General features: G+C 45.7%; 1 protein-coding gene across 1 annotated transcript in view; it reads left to right on the top strand.

The window, feature by feature from the left end:
* The window catches only part of LOC115469712 (disintegrin and metalloproteinase domain-containing protein 9-like), a 238436-nt gene that overhangs the window by 57569 nt on the left and 157812 nt on the right, over window positions 1–23055 (top strand). The window contains exon 6 of the mRNA XM_030202499.1: window positions 20566–20749. Coding sequence (XP_030058359.1) covers window positions 20566–20749 — 184 coding nt within the window. The remainder of the gene's footprint in view (window positions 1–20565; window positions 20750–23055) is intronic.

Below are 23055 nucleotides of genomic sequence, written 5' to 3' on the forward strand. Positions count from 1 at the left end.
AAGTATAATAGCTCTTAAGTGGTGTTAATTGACATTAATTTGTAGTTACACGTGCAACTGCTCTTAGGCTGTATAAACATAGCACGTAAATGCTGTGTATCTCACAACCAGAAAGGGGGCATGTCCTGCATTTGTGTAAGTTACAGAACACCATCACTTGCACAACTGCCAACTTTGGACACCAGCCTTTGTTAGTGTATATGTTGGCATGCATGCATCTATCTATAATGGCAACAATTGCTGATACAGAATTGGTGCTTAGTGCCCATGTTTTTGGTGTCTAATTTTTGGTGCGCTTTGTAGCATCTACCCCTGTGTGCTTAACACACTTTAGTAAAAAAGTCCTTATGTTTATGCTCAAAGCTTCACTGAACTTCACTCACTTTTTAGATTGCTAAATGTAGAACAATAGGATCAGATTTAGGACAAGGAAAAAAGAGTTAATAGCTTAGCACTGAATTTCAGCACTAAGCACCTAAAATAGGCATAATCATAGGTACAATTTGGGGTGAGGGGAGGGGGCATTGTCCCTCCCCCCCAAATGAACTGCCCCTACCTGGGCAAGGACATAGGCAGCCTGTATAAGCCTCCCCAGCTTCAGCCACTAACTTCTCCTCCCGCTTGCTTCTTTCTGGAGTCCGCAGTGGCCTGGAGAAACTACAAACTTCTCTTCCCTGCCTCTTACTTCCCCCCACTGCCCTGCTGCCACCCTGTGGTTGCAAATAAAATGAAACTGTGCACGGGGCTGTCGGTTTCTCTCCTTTTACCCCTCCTCATGATGTAACTTCCTGTTTCACAGAAGCAGGCGATAGAATAATAAACAGTATGAATATTGAGTGACAGCCCCTGAAGCAGCGATGTGTTCATAGCAAAATGCTGCCCACCGTCAGGCAGACCTGTTATACTAGAAGCTCCAGCACACTTTGAAGATAAGTTTAAGTGAGTTTATTAATCCATGGAATACACTTTAGAAAACTGTATTGAGAAATAGTGGAAATTTACATAACTTAGAGTGAAAAGTAAGAGAAGTTTATATTATTAAACAGTCACAGACATTTAACAGAAGGTTTTTATGCCAGTGATTGAGAGACACCTGAGCACTGAAGAGTGCAATTTGTGGGATCTGAGGTTTTTCCTTCTGATACTCCTAACACCTAATCAACTGGGGCATTTGGCACTACTCCGCACATCCACTCTCCTTCTACCGCCAAAAAAGATCCAGAAGCCACTTTCTTTGAACGAATTTGGAATTTATTAAGGCCGCAGCCAGGCAATTTAAACATTCAATCTCATAAATGCTATTTAGATATGTTGCAAACAGTATAATAACATGACAATCCATTGAAACCCCTGGGTACACAGCTTTCATTCCCATTGTGTTTTAACACGCTTCCGGTTGTGCCGTCTAAGCAAACCCCCTCCTATATGTGCTGTTTCTTATAGCACCCAATGATTATGGTGTATCCCGTTTAAGGATGCACCCCGCGTAAGCTCTTGGTCTCCCGGCCGTCTAAGCCAGGAGACAAGGTACTCACAGTAAATTAGTTGCCATCTGCCAACATATAGGCGTAAGAATGAACTTCATCTTGAACGTAACATTTCAGCAATTATTCCCCAACCATTACGCCCTATTATGTGCTGACATGCTGTGTACCCGCCATATTCTTACATAATCACTGTCCTTTACCGCCACAGCGCTCGGCAACGACACCTCGTTTGCCGAGGGCCCCCCCCCCACCTGGCTGCGGCCCACCAGGGCCGTAAAGTTCTAAGCATTAGCGCCAATGACCCAAGTTAGTGGCTTAAATATAATCTTGAAAATCAGAATTAAATATATCCAGCCCTATGTCCGATAAATGCACCCCATCTGGTCTATACAAACCTTCACAGGATTCCGTGAGGAGGGGGTGGCAATCACATGACCCTTCAGGGTGGATATAAACTTGGCCATCCACCTGTTAATTTTCTTCCTAGTTTGCTCCACGGCCATATGGCAACGCTCCCCCCGCCACACTCTGCGTGGTATAATGTCAGACCAGACTAACTGCACCTGTGGACATAAGCATACCAATTGTATGAGATCATTTTGTATCGTTTTCAAAAGGAGGATCCCATTAACCAGGGCCAAGTCATTCCCTCCCAGATGCACGATCAAGACTTGTGGGGTAGGTTGAGAGTTCAATCTCCATACCAAGGTCGGCAGCAACTGCGCCCAGAGCATCCCTATTAGTCCCAGCCAAGTGACAGACACCTGTCTCTTGAGGAAACCCAAGTTCTCCCCATGGGGCTGCATCGCCACCCTCCTACGAGCTCAGTGCACAAAGGAATGACCGCAGATCCAGATCCTGCGCTCTGCCTTCCGGCCACCAGCAATATGCAAAGCAAGGGGGGTTAACAGTGAAAAAATAGCAGTAAGTGAGACAATGATTATTAACAAATAAAATTGCATATCACTTGAATAAAAAGCACAAGAACCTAATGAACAGTATCCAGCATGAGATGAACAGTACAAGGCCTACTAGCTTGCCCCTGCAGACTGAGGTCTGATATAGGACCTATAAACTTGCGACTTATAAACGCCCCAAATTCATAATCTGCTGCGCCGGCAAGCCCAAGGCGGCCGCCGTTGTAGCCGCCCCAATGCGAAAGGAGTGTGAACTGAAAAAATTGGATGGCAGCCCCGCTCGCTAGACGCATAAAGAAAGTACGCGTGTGAACAGGAAACGAGTGAGAGGTGCCCCATTGTGATGCACGAGCAGCCACCCACCCCCGCAGGCCTCGCCCGTAAGTACTCCGACAGAGAACGCACAGGGCATGTCCTCGCATCACCCTGTCACTGTAATGACGAGTTCCCCTGGACATCTGGTCCGTTTTTGATTTTCTGATCAATAACTGCAAGGAGCATCCCTGCAAGGTGACATCCCGCATCAAAAGCCCCATATCCGGGGAAGCCGCAGTCGATTTGGCTACCAGCTCACTCAAACGCAGCGCCCCAAAAAATGCCAAAGAAAATGCACAAAGAAAAAGGCAGGTTTCATATGGGGAAGCACATACCGCTTCCACCGCAGAAAACAGCTGAAGCAGCTCACTGTGCATGATAGGCCGTCTGCCATATAGACTACTCCCCTCTTCCCTGTGCCATCCCTTTAAAAGTTTGGTGACTACAAAATTTCATGTCGTATTGTTTAAGCCCATAACCTTTGCAAAGAAGCCGATACTGGCCAATGTGACAGCCACTCAACCCCTACCCACCCCTCGCGCCCTGGAGGCCAGTAGATAGCGCAGAATGGCATCTAAGCTAAATACTGCCGTCTGTCCCTGGTCATCCATAAAATCAAGAAAAGTCGCCAGAGCAGCTAGATATCTTCTCCTTGTGGCATCCGACAGGGAATGCAGCATCAGTTCCCACACCGCTACAGGCCAAACCGCCAGACGCTGCCCGGTACTGGTGTCGGCCATCGATCTGCCGACGGTGCCTGCACTCTGAATTCTGCAAACTTAAAACGAGACAAAGCATCAGCTATCGAGTTCAGCTTGCCCGGCACATGTAGCGCTTTAATGACAACATTCAAACATAAACATTGTAAAACTATGTCCCTTGATAAGTTGACAGTGCGCACCGTATGTGCCGACAACCTGTTAAGAGCTTCCACTACAGCCATATTGAAATAACAGTGCCTGATTCACCAGTCATTGACCCCAAATGTGGAAGGTCGCCTTGATGGGAAACAACTCTAAGAATGTGATATCTTTCGTGGTCCCCGACTCGACCCACAGTTTGGGCCAGCGAGCCGCGCACCAAGCACCCTGGAAGCAGATACTGAAACCCTCTCCTCCCGCAGCATCTGTGAACACATGGAGAGCTGACAAGGTGGTAGGGGCATCATGCCAAAAGGAAATTCCATTAAAATTTGTCAAAAAGGTCTCCCAAACCCCAAGGTCTGCCTTTATATCCCGAGTGACTCGTATATGGTAATAGGCCTGCGATACCCCCCCCCCCCCCCCCCGAGTTGCTAAAGCTAGTTTCCTAGCAAAAATTCGGCCCATGGGAATGACTCTCGTGGCAAAGCATAAAAGCCCTAGCAATTCTTGAAATTGGCGTAACGTGGCTTTACGCACCTGCCTTAACTGCCGAACAGCAGCCTTTAATTTGGCAATCTTGTCTTCAGGAAGCCGCGACAATTGACCCCTGACATCCAACTCGATACCCAGAAAGGTGAGAGCACTGCTTGGCCCCACCGTCTTGTCCACTGCCAATGGGATACCTAATTGCTGTGCTACTTCCGAGAAAGTCTGCAACATGGCTGCGCACTGGCGAGCATCCCGTCCAATGCACAAGAAATCATCCAGGTAATGGACCAAGGCCCCCCCTAGGGCCACTTGCTCCACCACCCATTGCACAAACGTACTAAATTGTTCGAAGTAGGCACAAGAAATTGAGCAGCCCATTGGCATACACTGATCAAAATAGAAATGTTCATCAAAACGAAAACCCAAAAGGTGGAAAGAGTCCGGGCAAATTGGGAGCAAGAGAAAAGCTGACTCAATATCAGCCTTCGCCAAATAAGCCTTGCCCCCTTGTTCCCTAATGATCTTAATGGCCTGGTCTAGGGAAGTGAACTGCACCGAACAATCCTCCGGGTCGATAAAGGCATTCACAGACCTTCCCAAAGGGCAAGAAAGGTTTGAATAAGCCTAAATTTACCCGGCTCCTTCTTTGGGACAATGCCAATAGGGGAAATAATCGCGGCTGGAAAAGGTAGTGTATCAAAAGGACCCTCTACCCTACCCAACCACAGCTCCTTCTCTATCTTGTTCCTAGCTACGTGATGGTAAGTATCAATAGATTTGGCGTTTTTCGGGCAAACAATAGACTTAAACAAACGCCCTTTATAAGGAATTGAGTAGCCGTTAAGAAATCCCTGCTGAATTGCGTCCGCACTCGCCCTGTCTGGGTACTTAGCCAGCCAGTACAACATGGGCTGCAGCTTAATGGGAGACGGGGCCAGCTCCCTCAGCGGCTTGGGTAGACGGGAAAGAGGAGGCCTGTCTCTCCTTTGCGAGTCTACATTGCGTTGTTGAACGTCCGCCACCACAGTGGGAGCAGGTATGACGGAATTTACAGGGGTGCCACGTACACTGTCTGCTGTTAAATTGTCGACAAACCCCTTTGGCTCCATGCAAATTAATTAACCTACATTGCTAGGTGGCAAAGAGGACAAATCTGCCCTCAACACGGGTGTAGATGTCTTTACTGACTCTGTCTTGCACCTCAATTGGGATCATACTTGCGCCCGGCCAAGCGTCAAACTCTGTTAGCACCCTCCTAAGGACTTCCACCAGAGATGTGTCCTGCATGTGCTGTGATGAGGGATACTCAGCAGACTTACCCGGCGCAGCCAGTGCCTCGGGCACTACAGGAACAGGAGCAGACATGCCTGATGGCTCAGCTTCTCCAGTCTGCAGTTGCTGTGAAGTTGTTGCCATAGCCGCCGACGCTGCCCATCCCATGGTCTGCAGCTGTTGGGTAACAGATGCCACCCCGTGCTGATCAATTTGTCTCTGGAGTTCAGCCATCAGGGCGTCCATACCAGATGACGATGTACTATGCACTGCTGATGATCCCTTTCTGGTCCGCGGTTTAGAGCTGCGTTTAGGCGTTGACGGAGTCCTTCCTTGCACCTTGCGATGAGCAGGCATGTCTGCAATAAATGCACTATAAAAGAAAGGCAGTTAGCATACAACTGAATAACCTTCCACATACATAATTTCCTCTTAAGCAGTGTGTAAGTACCAAGGAATTAAAGTGGTAGTGCTAGGAAGCAGAACACAGAGATTTTAAAGATGAAAATATATGCAAAATACCTGTGGAATGGCAAAGTTCCATATCCTTCAATACACATGCAGTTTCAGATCACTTGGGGCTAGATGCATCAACCAAACGTTAAAAAATCTAAATCATAAAAGTGCTTAACAAATTTGAAACAACGAAGAATGCACAAAAAAAACAGCTCAGAAATGTTCGGTGCGGTATTGAAAAGTACAATGTATCTACGTTCGTAATCCCCGTCATTAATTTGCCCCTTAAGCATGCGCAGAGCAGCCACAAACGTATTAAACCTATGTAGGTTGCTTACCTCAGACTGGGGCGTGCGAGGGAGGGATCGCGACCTGCAAGCCTTTTAGCTGTCTGATCTAGCAGAAAAGTGCAGTTGAAGATAACTCTAAAAAGAACGACCCTCGTAAATCCCCTTTTGTAACAAAAGACCTCTTTGCAGCTTGTTTACAGTACTGGGAAAATTGGCTTCAGGGGATAGCAGAGAGTGTTAATTTTCAAAGCTGTGGGAGAAGGAGAGAGACAGGATTTTTAAGCTGCAGGGAGAAGCAGTATGTTTTGTTTTGTAATGATGCAGGGGAAAGCGGAGAGCCTCGTGTTTGTGTTTGTATCTCACTTTTCTTTTTAAACATGCTGGCTTGGATTTTTATGGTGCAGGGGGCAGCGGGGAGATGATAGCTCAGGCCTTAACAACAGGTCTGAGCGCACGTAAAATTTCTGACGGTAAATGATTCGTTGCAATTGTCGGTATGGTTAGTGCATTCCGAATTGTCCACATTTCAATGGTAGTTTCTCGTTTGCATTCCGTTTTCGTTAGCTGCTTGCTTCGTAGGAAAAAGGCCTTTAATGCATGCAATGGTTAGGAATTTCCTTCGTTAAAGGCTTGTTAGAGGGTCGTTAAGGTTTAGTGCATCTAGCCCTTGGAGATGTACAGTACAACCATGCCCTCTGCTGGCCGACAGACAAATTAAAGCCCTAACAACATTTGAATAGCAAAATGAATCAGAAACCAGCAATATAAGGACCGCCTTCTCGAGTCTCCGCCCCTCATGAGGCCTATCGAGGGAAGAGGAAGGAGATACAAGCGGCGGGAGAATCGTGTCCAGAGTTCGCGCCACCCCCAACATCATGGCGCCAACACAGCAGCCACGTGGGGAAATAGGCAAAGCCTCCTTGGCAGCCACGAGCGTTTTAAAATCACCTGGCACAGTGCGGGATCATGCAGAATCGCAATGTGTCTATAAATGTTTTGGTTCTGTGGGAGCGCGGCACAAAAAGGAAAAAACCGCGCCCTCCTGCATCTGCAGCCTCGTGCAGCGCAAACCGCTGACTTTCCCCCACTTCGCGATCCGCGCGGCGGAGCAGCGATAGTGCCCGAAACGGACGGCGAACTCCGATCCAGTCCCCACCACAACAAAACCTCCCACAAAGGTCGCCATCCCGCCCTCTCTGACACCTCTGGAGTGCGGGAAGTGGACATAACACCCCATATCACCTTTCGCCTTGATCCAGCACCCACCGCAACAAAACCTCCCGCAAAGACCGCCATTCCGTCCTCTGTTACCTCTGGAGCGTAGGAAATGGACACAACACCGCTCATAACCTTTTGCCTCGCTCCAGGGGCTACGCTTTTTTTTTTTTTTTTTAAACGAAGGCTCGAGAGCGTCTTCCCAGCGAGGATATGGTTTTTTTTTAACGGAAATTCAGGGACCCAGCCACCGCACAGAATGGAGAATTTAAACAAAAGAAACCCAACACAAGCAAACAACGGAGCATGGTGAAAAAGAACAAACCTTGCTGCCTTAATGCACAACCTGAAGGCTGAAGCACCCCTGTGTAGGAGGTAAGAGTGATCCAGTCAGACCTCGTGGTCTGGTCAGTCTTTCCACCCAGCAGCTCCGTTGATCATGCCGCTACCCGCTCCAAATGCCCTTCTTACCTGCGTCACTCCTCTTTATGACCTCCCCCCTCCCTTTCCTTAACCCTTTCTTTACCTACTGCCTATACTTCGATCTACCTTCCTCCGCTCCCTTTCTTCAAACTACCTTTTGTGGACCCTCAGCCCAGTTCTGCTAGGATATATTTTCTGACTAGGGATTTGTAACAGTCCAGCTTGCTCTGTTTTCCCAGTAGGAGGTGTATTGATATTCTAGGGAAGTGTTTTCTAACCAGTGATCATGGTAAACTGGTATACTATTAATGCTATCTTGACCTTTTCAGTGTGTTTAGAACAGCTTCTTTCAGAACTATGTAAGGTGTAATATTAACAAGCAACATAAAGTGTATATGTTGCTTGTCGATGCTACAGTCTTCTGAAGGAGGCTGTTTTTTACACAAAGAAAAGTGTTGAGATGAGCATTAACAGTATATCTGAGAGTCTGAGATCATCTCTAGGCAACATACTATGATTTAAGAGTGAGGTTCATTCCTGTAGCTGTTATGAAATACACAAAACTAACTCATCTGAAGATGTTACTCTGAAACATAAAACTTTCTGTCACTGTCAACCATTTTGCTTCCCAAATACAAAATTTTACATCTAGAGCCTACATATTTCTAAGGTTCAGACTGGCATGGTGTGAGGAAAATAATGGAGTATTGGGGGAAGAGGGAGTGCTGGCCAAAGGAGGGAGGGAGAGAGAGCAGGCTACAGTAATGAGGGGAAGGGGAGACTGAGTGTGTGTGTTCCTCTTGCCAATTCATGGGGATGTGAGCGAGGGCACCATGAGACAAGTTTCCTTTGTGCTAGCTCATTTCAGTGAAATGAAAATCTCCACTGTTTAATAAACTGGTTCCCTTAACCAGTCTATTTTTTCAGATAACCGTAATGAGTACGTATGAGATGTATACATACAAATGAATATGCTAATATGTCACAGCTCCCCTCCCCCACCCCAAATGAAACAGTCAAATTATGCCTATGCTCATAACTCTAGGCAAAGGGATGACAGACCTATATTCAGGAGCATAGCTTTTAAGTTTCTAAGTTTAGATGAATTTTCAGAAGAAATCTATTGTGTTTGACTGAAAATAGGGAACACATTTAGACACTTGGGCGCTTAAGTTTAGGAGCTCGGCTTTTTAAAAAATATTGTTGTTTTTTAAAACTTACTATACTGCTTGATTTTAGTAGGTCACAGCAGTTTACATAACAAAATAACACATTGGACTTGGTGTTAACCTCTCACGTTCCTGATCTGGGAGAGGATTTTTGCTGTAGAAGAATGGTAACCCAGAAAAATCCTTTGGTTTAAGTGTTATTGAGACAGATAATAAATAGGTGGAGGTAACAGGAAGATGAAGTCAATAATTATGCTATCTTCCATCTCTTTTTACACATCCTATAGGTGGGTTGTCGAGGGCTATTGTAGTGTTATATTCTCTTCAGACAGCATAGGGGACTAAAGGCATAATCAGATGTCATCCAACTGAGCCTGCATGCCAGATTCTTTCAGTAGCCCAGAGAGGTTTGATTAAACCTTTCTGAGCATGCAAAGGATTTCCCATGCTACCATGCTCTCTCACTTGCCCCTCAGTCTGTTTTGTCCATGGGACGTGTCGGCAACCTCTCTCGCACCTCCAAGTTTTCGTCAGAGCAAGTGTTTATTTTTTGGGTCAGTTTCCACAGTGGCTCCCTTGCACTCAACTACACTATGACAATGCTTCAATCAATAGCTTCTCCATCAATACCTCAGCGTCCCTTGCAGTCTTTGGGTCCCCCACTGGGACCAAAAGGCATTATCAATTCAAATATAGCCACTCAGCATGCCACAATCATGCAACCTGTGGCTGGGTGCTCTGAGGCAACAGTTCTGTTGAATCAGGACCTACAATCCACTTTCCCACCTCCTACAATCCACTTTCCTACCTTCTATCCAAAACCTGCAGAGGGACAAAAACAAAACTGTGAGTAACCTAACTAAACATAATGGAAAAAGAAGCACTATTTCCATAAGTCAATCTGCTCATCCTGATAAAGGGAAAAATGCTAAACAGTCCATCTTCCTCCCTAAAAAGGTTTGGGAATCATGTATCACAATCCCTCAGACAACCATGATCACCCTAAAGAGGCAGAAAACTCTTCATCCATCAGAGGTCCCCCCTACAAAAACAACAAAAATTAAAACATAGTACCATACTTCTCCTCAGCCCAGCAGCCCCAGCAAGATCTGGCTCATCCTCACAAGCCTCTACAACCTTGTAGAGCTTCTCAAGCATTTTGTTCAGGACACTGATGCTCTCACGATCAACTGAATCTCTACCAGTTGTCCCTCAGCCTTCCACAGAAGTATAGGGTAGTATACACTTTTCTTCACTGCTTGTCTGGTCTACACAGCATTCACTAGCACATGACAAATCTCAGAGCCTTCACTTTTCCCATTGTTGGGGACTTTACCTCATCCAGTCTGAAGCAGACTCCATATCTCAGGAACCATAAGGGGAGCACCCACCTAAATGTCTTATATGAAATTTGTCCAGAATATTACAAAACATCTCTTTGGGTGACAGGAGATATTTTAGATCCATTCTCCAACCTTTGTCAGTAACTAAAGAAATTATAGCTCTTCCTACTGATGAGCTCTTGCAGGAACCGTAAATATGTGGAAGACCTCTTCTACACTACCAGCATCAAGATGTCTGGAGCTCTGATACTATGTCCTACAAGTACCAGAACATGATCAGCATCAATTTTCTTTTCAATCTGTAGTATTGGTAGCATTAAAGAAGAACAAGGTCACAGTTACAGATTTATGGTCCACCAGGAAAGGATAACAAGTTCCTAGATTTTGTGGGAAAGAAAGTATACCAAAGTTCTATGCTGATGCTCAAAATTGTAGTGTACTAGTTGCAAATGCTGTTTCATATTTTTTTTATATTGTTTTGATGAGTATTCTGCTTTTCTTAGAAATTGCTCTATTTCTAATACTGTAAGCTGCTCTGATCTAGTTATGGCACGAGCACCATGTAAATAATAAACACACTGTAATGTAATGTAATATTACCAGCACTCCAAGCATCAACTAGAAGATTTTTATGCTGCCATACTTCCACCTCTTTATTAAGGGGCCCTCTTACCAAGCTGCGTAGGCACCTACGTGTGCCCAAAGCATGTCAGTTTGGAATTACAGCCAGGCTACCACATGGCCCGGGTGGTAATTTCATTTTCTACGTGCATCTACTATGTGCGACGGAAAATAATTTTATTTTCCTGCACACGGGCGGTAATCAGCATTTGAATGCGCATTGACCATTACCACCTGGTTAATGCGTGAGACCTTACCCCTAAGTAAATGGGTGGGGGTAAGGTCTCAGACCCAAAATGGATGCACACCAATTTTCAATTTGACACGTCTAGTTTCAGTCCCCCCCCCCCCCCCAAAGGCATTTTTACAGGTGCGCTGAAAAATGGATCTGCGCGCTCCAAAACACGCGCCTACACTAGCGTTGGCCATTTTTCAGTGCACCTTAGTAAAAGGGCCCCTAAGTCTCCTCTTGTCTTATAAACCTCCATCTCATTTGATCCACATATGATGCTTATGATACTTCTTCCCAAGCATCAGCAGCAGCCATTGCTCCTCATTGCATTGCCTGGCTAAAAGCATTCAGTCATAGAAAAGACCTTCATGATAGACTAACAGGTGCACCTTGTGTGGGAGAACGTCTCTGTTGAAAAAGTTAGATGTATGTCAAGTAAAATACCATTCTTCAATCAGGTAGCTCTCATTGCAAGGAAGCCAGGAAGCTAACGTTCAATCCAAAAACACAAAAACAAACAGCAATACCACTAAAAAAAAGACCTTCGCAAAACCAATATTTCTAAGTTTTAGCCCAGAAGACATTACCAGCCTTTTTTTTTAAATTTCTTTTTATTGACTACAAATTCAAAGTCAGCCAAAATGCAATCATATGCTCAGAAGTAACTTCCAGGAGAATGTAAGTTACAAACACTGCTGGCTGCTCCGCGTGCCTAATTTTCACTGCTTTTTGACTCCTTTCCCTGTGGGTGGCAGGCTCTAGCATTTTTTCTATCAATGGTCAACAAAACAAAGAGGGAAGCAACAACACTTATGCAATGAGAGGCAAAACAGCGAAGTGGGCCACAGATGGAACAACTGAGCCAAACAGTAGATGGAAGCTGACTTTATTGCCCGTGCTTTGGCAATAGCCTGCATCAGGGTTCTAAACAATATTTAAAAAAACAAAACACATAAATATACGAATTAAAAAACAGTACTTAAAATTTAAAAAAGACATACTCAAAATATGAATAATATAAATACCAAATATGGAAACACTACAATGGTTAGTCTTCAATATATCTTCTCATACTAAATGAGAAATATTGTTGTAAAGAATTTTAACAATATAGAGCAAATTAATGTGTTACCAAAAAACCACACATATAATTATCTCAAATATTGCAACATTCAATCAATATCTCAATTATTGTAGCACTCAATCAATACAAAAATTACTACATAACATGGAGAGGCATTTTCAATATTTATTTATTTATTTGTGAACATGTTATGATTGTGGTCATAACCCCTCTCAAACTTACCTTTTTCCTGGTGGTCAGCTTAGCTGGCTTCTGTTTCGTTTGTCTGTCCTGTCTGAGCTGGCTCGCTCTCTCTGTGCTGGCAGCTTCCAGCAGCATGACTCTAATTGTCTCACTTTACTACAGCTGTGTGTGTGTGTGTGTGTGTGTGGACTGAGTTAGCTCCACCTCTCTTTGGGTGTACTGGCTTCAAGTGCTTCACGGTGCTGCATTGGTGTGGGTTGGGCTTCTATGGGCTTCAGTGTGCTCTCTGTGTTTCAGTGTGCTGCCTGGGTCTAGGGAGTGTGACATCATCAGGGAGGGCCTTGATAAGGAAGTGGTGCTCTTTCCTTCAGAGCCTTTTGCAACAGTGGTGTTTGCTTTAGGTAGGGTGGTGCAGTGTGCACTTCTGACTTTGTGTCTAGTTTCCCTGCTTGCTTTTATTAAGGTCCAGGTTATTGTTGTGCAGTGTGCACTGGGGTCTGTGTGTTGTTTAGCTTTCCTGCTTTTCCCTGTTGGTTCTGGAAGCACCTTGTTAGTTTTGTGTCTAGCTTGCTAGGGTAGTGCTTAGGAAGCACCTTGATAGTTTTGTGTCTAGCTTGCTAGGGTAGGGCTTAGGAAGCACCTTGATAGTTTTGTGTCTAGCTTGCTAGGGTAGGGCTTAGGAAGCACCTTGATAGTTTTGTGTCTAGCTTGCTAGGGTAGGGCTTAGGAAGCACCTTGTTAGTTTTGTGTCTAGCTTGCTAGGGTAGTGCTTAGGAAGCACCTTGTTAGTTTTGTGTTTAGTTTGTTAGTATAGGGCTTAGGAAGTCCTTTTGTTAGTGTAGGCCTAGGAGTGCCCTGGTTAGTCCAGTTCCTTGAAGCACTGCTGTCTCTTCTGTTTCCAGTCCTGGTCTCTGTCATCCGGTATCCGGTAAGTCCTGCCGGCCACTCGAACCCAAGGGCTCAACCCTTGGGGGGGTAGTGGCCAAGCGCAGGTGAAGCTGTACGGACCAGTCCAGTGTGCTCCAGTCCAGTGTGTTCTGGTCTGGTGTGTGTTCCAGTCTGATGTGCTCCAGTCCAGTGTGTGCCGGTCCGGCGTGTGTTCCAGTCCTGTGTCCTCCAGTCCGGGGGATTACAGTCCAGTGTTCCAGTCCGGGGGATTCCAGTCCGTGTGTTCCGGCTCACTGGGCGGTGTCTGCAGTCCCTGCCGGTGCGGGTGTGTTTGCCTAGCGTTGGTGGGTTTTGCCTGCTGCTGTCGCTCCTCGTCAGCAGCCCAAGGGCTCATGTTTGCTTCAGAGCCCGGCCCCGCGGGCTCTGAACCTGAGAACCTGACAGAACACTTATATCCCACAAAATCCCACTGAGCCAGGCTCCATGTGGCTTACAACATTCAAGTAAAGTAGTAACATAGTAATGCTAGAGCAACAGAGAATAAGGCAGAAGAGGGGAAGGGAGGGAAACAAAAGGATAAAGGGATAAGGAGTTGCAGGAGGTCAAGCAGCAGAGGAGTATGATAGATCACATAGGTATGTCTTCAGGGACTTCTTGAACAGGCTGTGATCGGATATCTCTCAACGATAGTGGTAATGCGTTCCAATAACGGGGACTCATAAAGCTAAAAGAGGATCCAAAAAGTAGCTTGTATCTCAAGTTTCTGCAGTTTGGAAAGTGAAGATTGAGATAGGTGCGGGATGACCTCATGGAATTTCATGGAGGAAGGTCAATCAGGCTATACATATAAGCAGGAGCATGACATCTAAGTCCAACTTTGGACGTTTTGCTAAAAATACAATAAGGTCAACCGGAAAAGATGGCATAACAAACTAGTTGGTGAGCTGCATAAAAATTAAAATCAAAGAAATCTTTTAAGAGTATAATAATCATGCACACAGTGCTGTAACGAACATATTGGTTATAAATCACAGTCCAGATGTTACTGAGAAAAATAACAAAAAATGTTAACTATAACCCCTATGGAGAAGTCAGTGTACACATATATGACCAAATTATATGGCATTATTACCCGATGAGATGTATTAATTGCTTCAGTCACCTCTACTTAAGCTATATATGTGGTAATCATCAGCATGGTTATAATATGAGTAGTAATAAACCCATTAATTTTCCCATTGTCTTCTGGTGGTTGTAGGTGAGCAGGACCACAGCAGTTTCCAGGCTTACAAGATAATTTTATCATCCTCACTTTAATATTCCATTATCTCTTGTTTGTCCTGTTTGTCTGTCCTAATTAGATTATAAGCTGTGTCGAGCAGGGACTGTCTCTTCATGTTCAAATATACAGCGCTATGTACGTCTAGTAGCGCTTTAGAAATGATAAGTAGTAATTAAATTATCATGATACTAAATTTTAAAAAGTGAAAAAATAACAATAAATGAAGAAAGCAGTAAAGTTTAAAAGCAGCAGTATGAACAAATACAAATGTATCCAGAAACCACTAATGCCAGTGTCTACAGGCACAAGAATTGAAAACTAGAAACTCACAGGAACACAGCCACCAAGAGCGCTAAGGTCTGTGAAAAACATTAAACAAGAAGTGATGAAAATCTTATAAGTGAGGAAACTATCAAATTGCTATATAATGATTAAAATCTTTTTAAAATACGTGGCTAGCATGTAAACAGCTCACACAGTTGCCTCCTCATCGCTATGTTAATGATTATTACAATATGGAAATCAAGTAATGACATTGCCGTGTCTTGCCTACCATTTTAAAGCTCAGTAAAGCTAGTAAGAGAACAAAAAGCAGAAGGAACTACTAAACATAGTAATTCCTGGTCAAATTATATATAAATGTATTAAAAATCAAGTCTAAAAATAATTCACTTGTTTGTAATAGACATGTTGCTAGCGAGCAGTGATAAGGGATAACAGTTGCACACATAAAATAATCAGCCAAAGAATGATAAAATTTACAAACTACTTAAGGGCTGCTTTTACTAAACTGCGCTAGTGATTCCTGTGCGGCAATGAGAGGAAGCCCATTCAGTTCCTATAGGTTTCCTCTCATTTGCCGTGCTAAGAATCGCTAGCACGGTTTAGTAAAAGAAGCCCTAAATGACGCCTGCATGAGCTATCTCTATGAAAATCCTCGGAACTGGCATGATGTGAACAAGGATTATTAAAATAAAAAATATAATGTAAAAAAAAGTCTAAATACAGCTTGTATGAACGGCTGTAGATATGTCAGGGTGTGAAAATTCTAAAATAGACATCTCCGTTCTCTCAGCAAAAAGATTCCTTTAACAAACACAATAGACCTTTCACTATAATGGTGAATTCAATGTTTCAATCTTACTGTGCGGTGCCCTTTCCAACCTTAACTTCTACATCTTACTTATTTGATGCATCTACTATGGAATGAGAGGGCTCACCTTTTCCAAAGCTTTTATTGTCTTGCGTATTTAGTATACCACTGTACAAGAAGACACTCACAGAGGTTTACAGGCGGTTTGGAGCCTTTATGAGCAAAACTTAAACATAAATCTTTTTAAACTTAGGGCTGTTTTCAATGCACTACAAACCTTTTCACGTTAGATCCACTCCAGGGTTCTCCTTGTCTGGACAGACAATCAAGTCACCATTTTCTACATAAACAAGCGGGGGGGGGGGGGGGGGGGGGGCTGGATCTCTCACCCACTGTAGAAAGGCTCGAAATATCTGGAACCTTGTGGTCCACTTGTGAATCACTCTTCAAGCGATGTACAGGCCAGGGCATCAGAATCACATAGCATATTTCCCTCAGCCAAAAATTAAATCCTCACGAATGGTCTCTAGATTCAAACACTGCCCCAAAATGTTATTCAGTCTATGAGGAACACCCTCAATAGATGTCTTTACTTCACAGGACAATGCTTCCTATTTCCAAATTGACATAGAATCATATCAGATGCATTTGTCATTTCTTAGAACCAGAAGCTGCTATACGTTTTCTCACCCTTTCCCCTCATTTCCAGGGTTCTTCAAAAGATTTGAACAGACAGACTGCAAGTAATCCTTGTAGATCATCACTGGCCAAGACAAATTTGGTGTCTGCATCTATTAAATCTATTTCTGGACCAACCAATGATGACAGGCACACAGTCAAATCTTACACCCCAATCTTAGGCCCTTGTCGCTGAGAATCTATCTTTCACAGAATGGCTTCAAGGAAACCAGCAACCCAAAGTCTTTAGTCTAAGTGGTGCCAATTTTCCATTTGGGTTCAGTCTCATAAGGAAGGCTCTGTTCTCTAAGGACAAACAGGCCCAATGTATTCTTATATGTGGGTGATGTCATCTGAAGGAGCCTAGTGCAGATGCTACCTAGTGCGCAAAGCTTTAAGAAAGTTCTGGCAGTGTCACACTGCGCATGTGCAGGTGCCTTCCTGCTTGACGTGCAAGTGCAGGTACTTCAGTCTCTTCCATGGAGCTGGGAGGATGTGTTTACAAATGCAGCTGAGGACACGTGGAGGGGCATAATCGAACGAGAACGCTCATCTCCATGGGTGTCTATGTCTGAGAACGGGTACGTGAAGGGGTGGGACAGACCGTATTTTAGAAAAAAATGGGCGTCCATCTTTCGTTTCGAAAATACAGTTTGTACGGACCAAAATGCCATGGATTTAGTCGTTTGTGAGCTGGGCGTTTGTTTTTTTTTTAGCGATAATGGAAAATAAAAATGCCCAGCTCAGAAACATCCTAATCCAAGCCAGTTGGTCGTGAGAGGGGCCAAGATTCGTAGTACACGCGCCCCCCCTGACATGCCAGGACACCAACTGGACACCCTAGAGGTCAGTGCGGTGGACTTCAGAAAACGCTCCCACATGCATAGCTCCCTTAACACGGGTGCTGAGCCCCCAACCCCCATCCCCCAAAACCCACTACCCACAAATGTACAACACTACCATAGCTCTTAGGGGTGAATGGGACACCTACATGTGGGTACAGTGGGTTTTGGAGGGCTCCCATTTACCAGCACAAGTGTTACAGGTAGGGGGGATGGGCCTGGGTCCGCCTGCCTGAAGTGCACTGTGGTACCCACTAAAAGTGCTCCAGGGACCGGCATACACGCAGGCCTCTAGGACTTGTTGCTGCTATATAAACTTGGCACACCTGAAGACTAAGCTCTTTGAAAAAGTCCTTTATTTGAATAAGCACGTTTACTCACAGTTAACTGCAGATCAGAGGTTGTGCCCCACTGGCAAAGAGTCCTCCTGGTACTGAGATTAGCAGTAGGTCAGAGCTGGCAGAATGCTATACAATGCCCTCTTTCAGCAACATTCAAGGTAAGAACTAAGTGCTGTAACGTGGCTAACACATGAAAGGGATCTAAAGCTGTGTTACAAAAATGGCCACTACGTCATAGACTACCGGAAACAAAACAGGGCACACTCTGACCCAGTAAACAGGGGGGAAAGCACCATGGGAGTAGAGCCTTCCAACTACCAACATTGTGAGCATTAACAGAAGCTACTGGAATCACGGAACCCAATACCCTACACCCACCACAATGCATTGCTGATGTGACTCTGCAGTGCACATAACAGAAAAGGTGGCACACACACCTGAGAGCCACATCAGAACCAGGGAAAGGCTGTCAGAGGATAGAACACATTCTGCTGTCATGGAGGTGGGTACGGCATTTGAGGCTGGCATAGAAGCTGGAAAAGAAAAGTGGGTTTTTTTTGGTGGAAGGGGGTTAGTGACCACTGGGGGAGTCAGAGGAGGTGATCCCTGATTCCCTCCGGTGGTCAGTTGGGGCAGTTTTTTGGGACTTGGACCTGAAAAAAAAGGGTCCAAATAAAGCGGACCAAATTCTCGTCAAAAACGCCTTCTTGTTTCGATTATCAGCTAAAGACGCCCATCTCTCCTCAGCCGATAACCATGCCCCAGTCCCGCCTCCGACACGCCCCATTCAACTTTGTTCGTTCCTGCGACGGAGTGCAGTTGAAGACGACCAAAATCAGCTTTCGATTATACCGATTTGTTCGCCCACGGAAGAAAGACGCCCATCTCCTGATTTGGGTCGAAATATGGGCGTCTTTCTCTTTCGAAAATAAGCTGGAGAGTGCGCGTCAGGTCCAACAGGAGAAACATTTTGGATTTGTCTCCTTTGTTTACTTTATTTTTTACTATAGTATTAAAACTGAGGAAACAGCATTCACACGACGAGCGGAAAGGCACTTCTGCATGCGTGGTGGAGTGCGAAGTAGTAGAGCATTCAGCGCAGAAGGTGAATCAAATGGGACCAAAACAAGCGAGACCACCACTCTGTCATAGGCCAGGAAGGGTTAGCCCTTGGCCTGCAGCCGAGTTTACACTGCCTAACTAACCCGGAGGCTAGGTAGGTCTCGACTGGCGGCAGGTGAGTCACACCCAGGCTAGGATCAGGACTGGTCAAGTCTTGAGGTTGACCAGGAAAGTAGGGAGTGCTGTAACAGAAGCCAACAGCAGGTAAGCTGGTCCGGATACCAACAATGGTACTGAAGAGGTTCAAGAAAGTCCAAACAATCACGGAGTGCAGGGAACGATACAATCAAGGCACAGTCAGGCAAGCAGGAGTCAGAGCAGGTGGTGGTCCAGAGGAATTGAGGAAACAAGCCAGGGTCAGAGCCGAGAAGTTAATTCAAGGAAGGGAGTAGGAACAAGGACCGACAGGCTGGAGAGATGGGCTCGAATAAGAGCAGACAGGCTGGAGAGATGGGCTGGAACAGGAGCGGGCAGGCTGGAGTGGCAGATTGTAACAGGATCAGAAAGGCTGAAACAACTCACACTAGGCAAAGCTAGAAAACTTGTTGCAAAGGCAGTGCAGAAGAGTCCCAAACTCTCTTATAAGGCCCCAGCTTGTGATGTCATCAGCAGGTGTCCAGGTGTTTTCCTGCCACTGGCCCTTTAAGGTTTGATCCTCAGAGTGCTTAAGCGATCCTGCACCAGAGCAAAACCTGTCTGCACAACTGTCAGGGTGCCCTGAAACACCAGGAGCAACAGCGTGGGTGCCCCGCCACAACAGAGAGGCAGTCTGAGGTCCAGGAAAAAGTCACAGATCCTGACCCTGATACCCCCTGAGCACAGAAGGTGAGTCAGGACATGGTCACAGCCGTGGCACACACTTCTTGCAGGTTGGTCTGGGGGCCAAAACTGCCAAGAAGTTTGATGGAAGGCACTGAGATAGAATGGCACCTTTGCAGTCCTGAAGCCATGTTTCCATAAAAAAAAGAAGAGGGAGGGAGGATTAGAAGCAAGGATGTCCTGCAAAGACATCCTTGTAGTACAGAGTGACCTACAGTTAAGAAGGAGCAAAGAGAGAAAGAAAGAGGACAGGATAGGGAGGGAGCAAGGGAAGGAAAGAGGACAGGATAGGGAGGGGACAAGGGGAGAAGAAAGGGCCAAGTTACAAGGAACCAAGAAGCAAGGGTGGGGAGAAGGAGGGAGGGAGAGGGCAATGGCCCCAGACAACTGGATAAGGGACATGGTAAGAGGGGAACAGCACATACCGCCCAGAACCAAAAAGATGAGGCGGATCAACAGACAAAGTATCCAGAGAGGCGCACGGAGTTGTTGCCCCAAGGAGCTCATCCAAGAAGCTTGTCTACGGAGCATGTTCTGTTCCTTGGATGCTTATACTGGAAAAGACACAGACGCCATTCACTCACGACGCCAGTGGATGGGCTCAAACTGCTGCAGGGCAGAAGCACAGGGCAGGATAGGCTGTCAGAGACTTCTGAAAAAGAAAGCACAGCAAAGCAAAGTCCAGTTAAGTAACAAAAGCACAGAAAAGTAAGCTGTCGCTGCTACTATAATTCTAGTTGTACTGGAAAAGACACCACGTCACTCGCGATGCCAGTGGGCAGGGTCAAACATTCACGGGGCATGAGCACAGGGCAAGATAGGCTGCCAGTGACTTCTGAAAGACAAAGCACAGCACAGAAAAGTCCACTGAAGCAATGAAAGCACAAAACTTATTTCCTATCAGTTTTGATCAAATTTCTCCCATTCGTGGCAAAGATAGCTTGGGGATGATATGGTCTGTGGGCTTCTTAACTATGAACTGTAAGTGCACATCAGAAATAACTCATATGTAGACCATGGCAAAACTAGAGATGCATGTGGTACAGTAGCCATTTTAATCCACCTGACCTTTTGGTGATATTGCTTGTTTCATGCTATGGCATTACTTGAATCCCTCATTGATGTTTATTTCAACTTTCAGGGGATTTCTAAAGATCAAGGATTTCAACTATGGAATTGAACCTCTACAGCCTTTTTCTAAATTTCAGCACCGTATATATTGGACGGAGGATCGACACTTAGAAGGGACACCATGTGGAATAAATGAAACAAATGAGCATCTGTTTTTGCCCGTTATCAGCGAGGATCTTGCACCTGCACCAAGCGTGAGTTGAACCTAATATGCATAGCAGGGCTTAAAACAGTTGTTCGGACACATCCTGTGGCTTGGGGTCCCAAAGATGGGTTATTAGGCGATACATAATTGGAAAAAAGAACAAGAACAGCCATACTGGGTGAGACCAATGGTCCATCTAGCCTAGTATCCTGTTTCCAACAGTGGCCAATCCAGGTCACAAGTACCTGGCAGAAACTGAAATAGTAGTAGCATTCCATGCTACCAATCCCAGAGCAAGAAGTGACTTCCCCCATCTCTATCTCAATAGCAGACTATGTACATTTCCTCCAGGAACTTGTCCACATCTTTTAAAACCTAGATACGCTAACCGTTGTTACCACATAGTAACATAGTAGATGACGGCAGAAAAAGACCTGCATGGTCCATCCAGTCTGCCCAACAAGATAAACTCATATGTGCTACTTTTTGTGTATACCTTACCTTGATTTGTACCTGTCCTTTTCAGAGCACAGACCGTGTACGTCTGCCCAGCACTATCCCCGCCTCCCAACCACCAGCCCCTCCTCCCACCACCGGCTTTGGCACAGACCGTATAAGTCTGCCCAGCACTATCCCCGCCTCCCGCCATCAGCTCTGCCACCCAATCTCGGCTAAGCTCCTTAGGATCCATTCCTTCTGAACAGGATTCCTTTGTTTGTCCCACACGTGTTTGAATTCTGTTACCGTTTTCATTTCCACCACCTCCTGCGGGAGGGCATTCCAAGCATCCACTACTCTCTCTGTGAAAAAATACTTCCTGACATTTTTCTTGAGTCTGCCCCCCTTCAATCTCATTTCATGTCCTCTCGTTCTACCTCCTTCGCATCTCCGGAAAAGGTTCGTTTGCGGATTAATACTTTTCAAATATTTGAACGTCTGTATCATATCACCCCTGTTTCTCCTTTCTTCCAGAGTATACATGTTCAGGTCATCAAGTCTCTCCTTATACGTCTTGTAACGCAAATCCCTTACCATTCTCGTAGCTTTTCTTTGCACCGCTTCAATTCTTTTTACATCCTTCGCAAGGTACAGCCTCCAAAACTGAACACAATACTCTAGGTGGGGCCTCACCAACGACTTATACAGGGGCATCAACACCCCCTTTCTTCTGCTGGTCACACCTCTCTCTATACAGCCTAACAACCTTCTAGCTACGGCCACCGCCTTGTCACACTGTTTCGTCGCCTTCAGATCCTCAGATACTATCACCCCAAGATCCCTCTCCCCGTCCGTACCTATCAGATTCTCCCCGCCTAACACATACGTCTCCCGAGGATTTCTATTCCCTAAGTGCATCACTTTGCATTTCTTCGCATTGAATTTTAATTGCCAAACCTTAGACCATTCTTCTAGCTTCCTCAGATCCTTTTTCATGTTTTCCACTCCCTCCCGGGTGTCCACTCTGTTACAGATCTTAGGCCCAGATGCATCAACCAAACGTAAAAAAAGCAGAATCGTTAAAGCCATTACCGAATTTTAAAAAACGACCAATGCTCCAAAAAAACAAGTCGCACAAGTTCGGTGCAGTATTGCAAAGAACGATGCACTAAACCCCGTCGGTAATTGGCTCGTAAAGCATGCGCAGAGCAGCCAAGCGTTATGCTGGCTGCTCTGCGCATGCCAGAAACGTAAGAAAAAAAAGAAAACACAAACACGTGGCTCCCCACTTTCCCCTGCATGTCTCCACAAACATTAAAGGATCGAGAGGGGGCAAAGGCACTCATCAGCAGCGTCCTGTATGGACGGCCTGGCCTTGCCTTGGCCCCCCCCCCCGAAGTCCCCGCTGCTCCCCGCTGCTCCGTTTGTGAAATAAAAGCTTTTAAAAATGAAATCTTTGCAGTCGCTGGGCTCCCCCTCCCTTCCTGTCTCTCTCTTCTTCAGTCGGCAATGCTCCGCCTTCTGCCCTCTTCCACCTCCGTGCCCCGGACCCCCCCTCCACCATAATGGCCGGTGCAGCGCCTCTCACCTATGTTTGAAGGCGCTGCACAGGATGGATCAGCTGTTCTTGAGCTCTTCTGTCTCCTCCAATGTCTCCTTCTTCTTCCTGTGTCCACCCTCCTCTGACGTCCGTTATCTACGTAGATAGCTGACGTCAGAGGAGGGCAGACACAGGAAGAAAAAGGAGACATCGGAGGAGACAGAAGAGCTCAAGAACAGCTGATCCATCCTGTGCAGCGCCTTCATACATAGGTGAGAGGCGCTGCACCAGCCATTATGGTGGGGGGGGGGGGGTCCGGTGGGGGGGGAGCGGCGGGGACGAAATCGGGGGGGCGGGGCACGGAGGTGGAGGAGGGC

Source organism: Microcaecilia unicolor, chromosome 4 (genome assembly GCF_901765095.1).
Source record: "Microcaecilia unicolor chromosome 4, aMicUni1.1, whole genome shotgun sequence".
Classification (NCBI taxonomy): domain Eukaryota; kingdom Metazoa; phylum Chordata; class Amphibia; order Gymnophiona; family Siphonopidae; genus Microcaecilia; species Microcaecilia unicolor.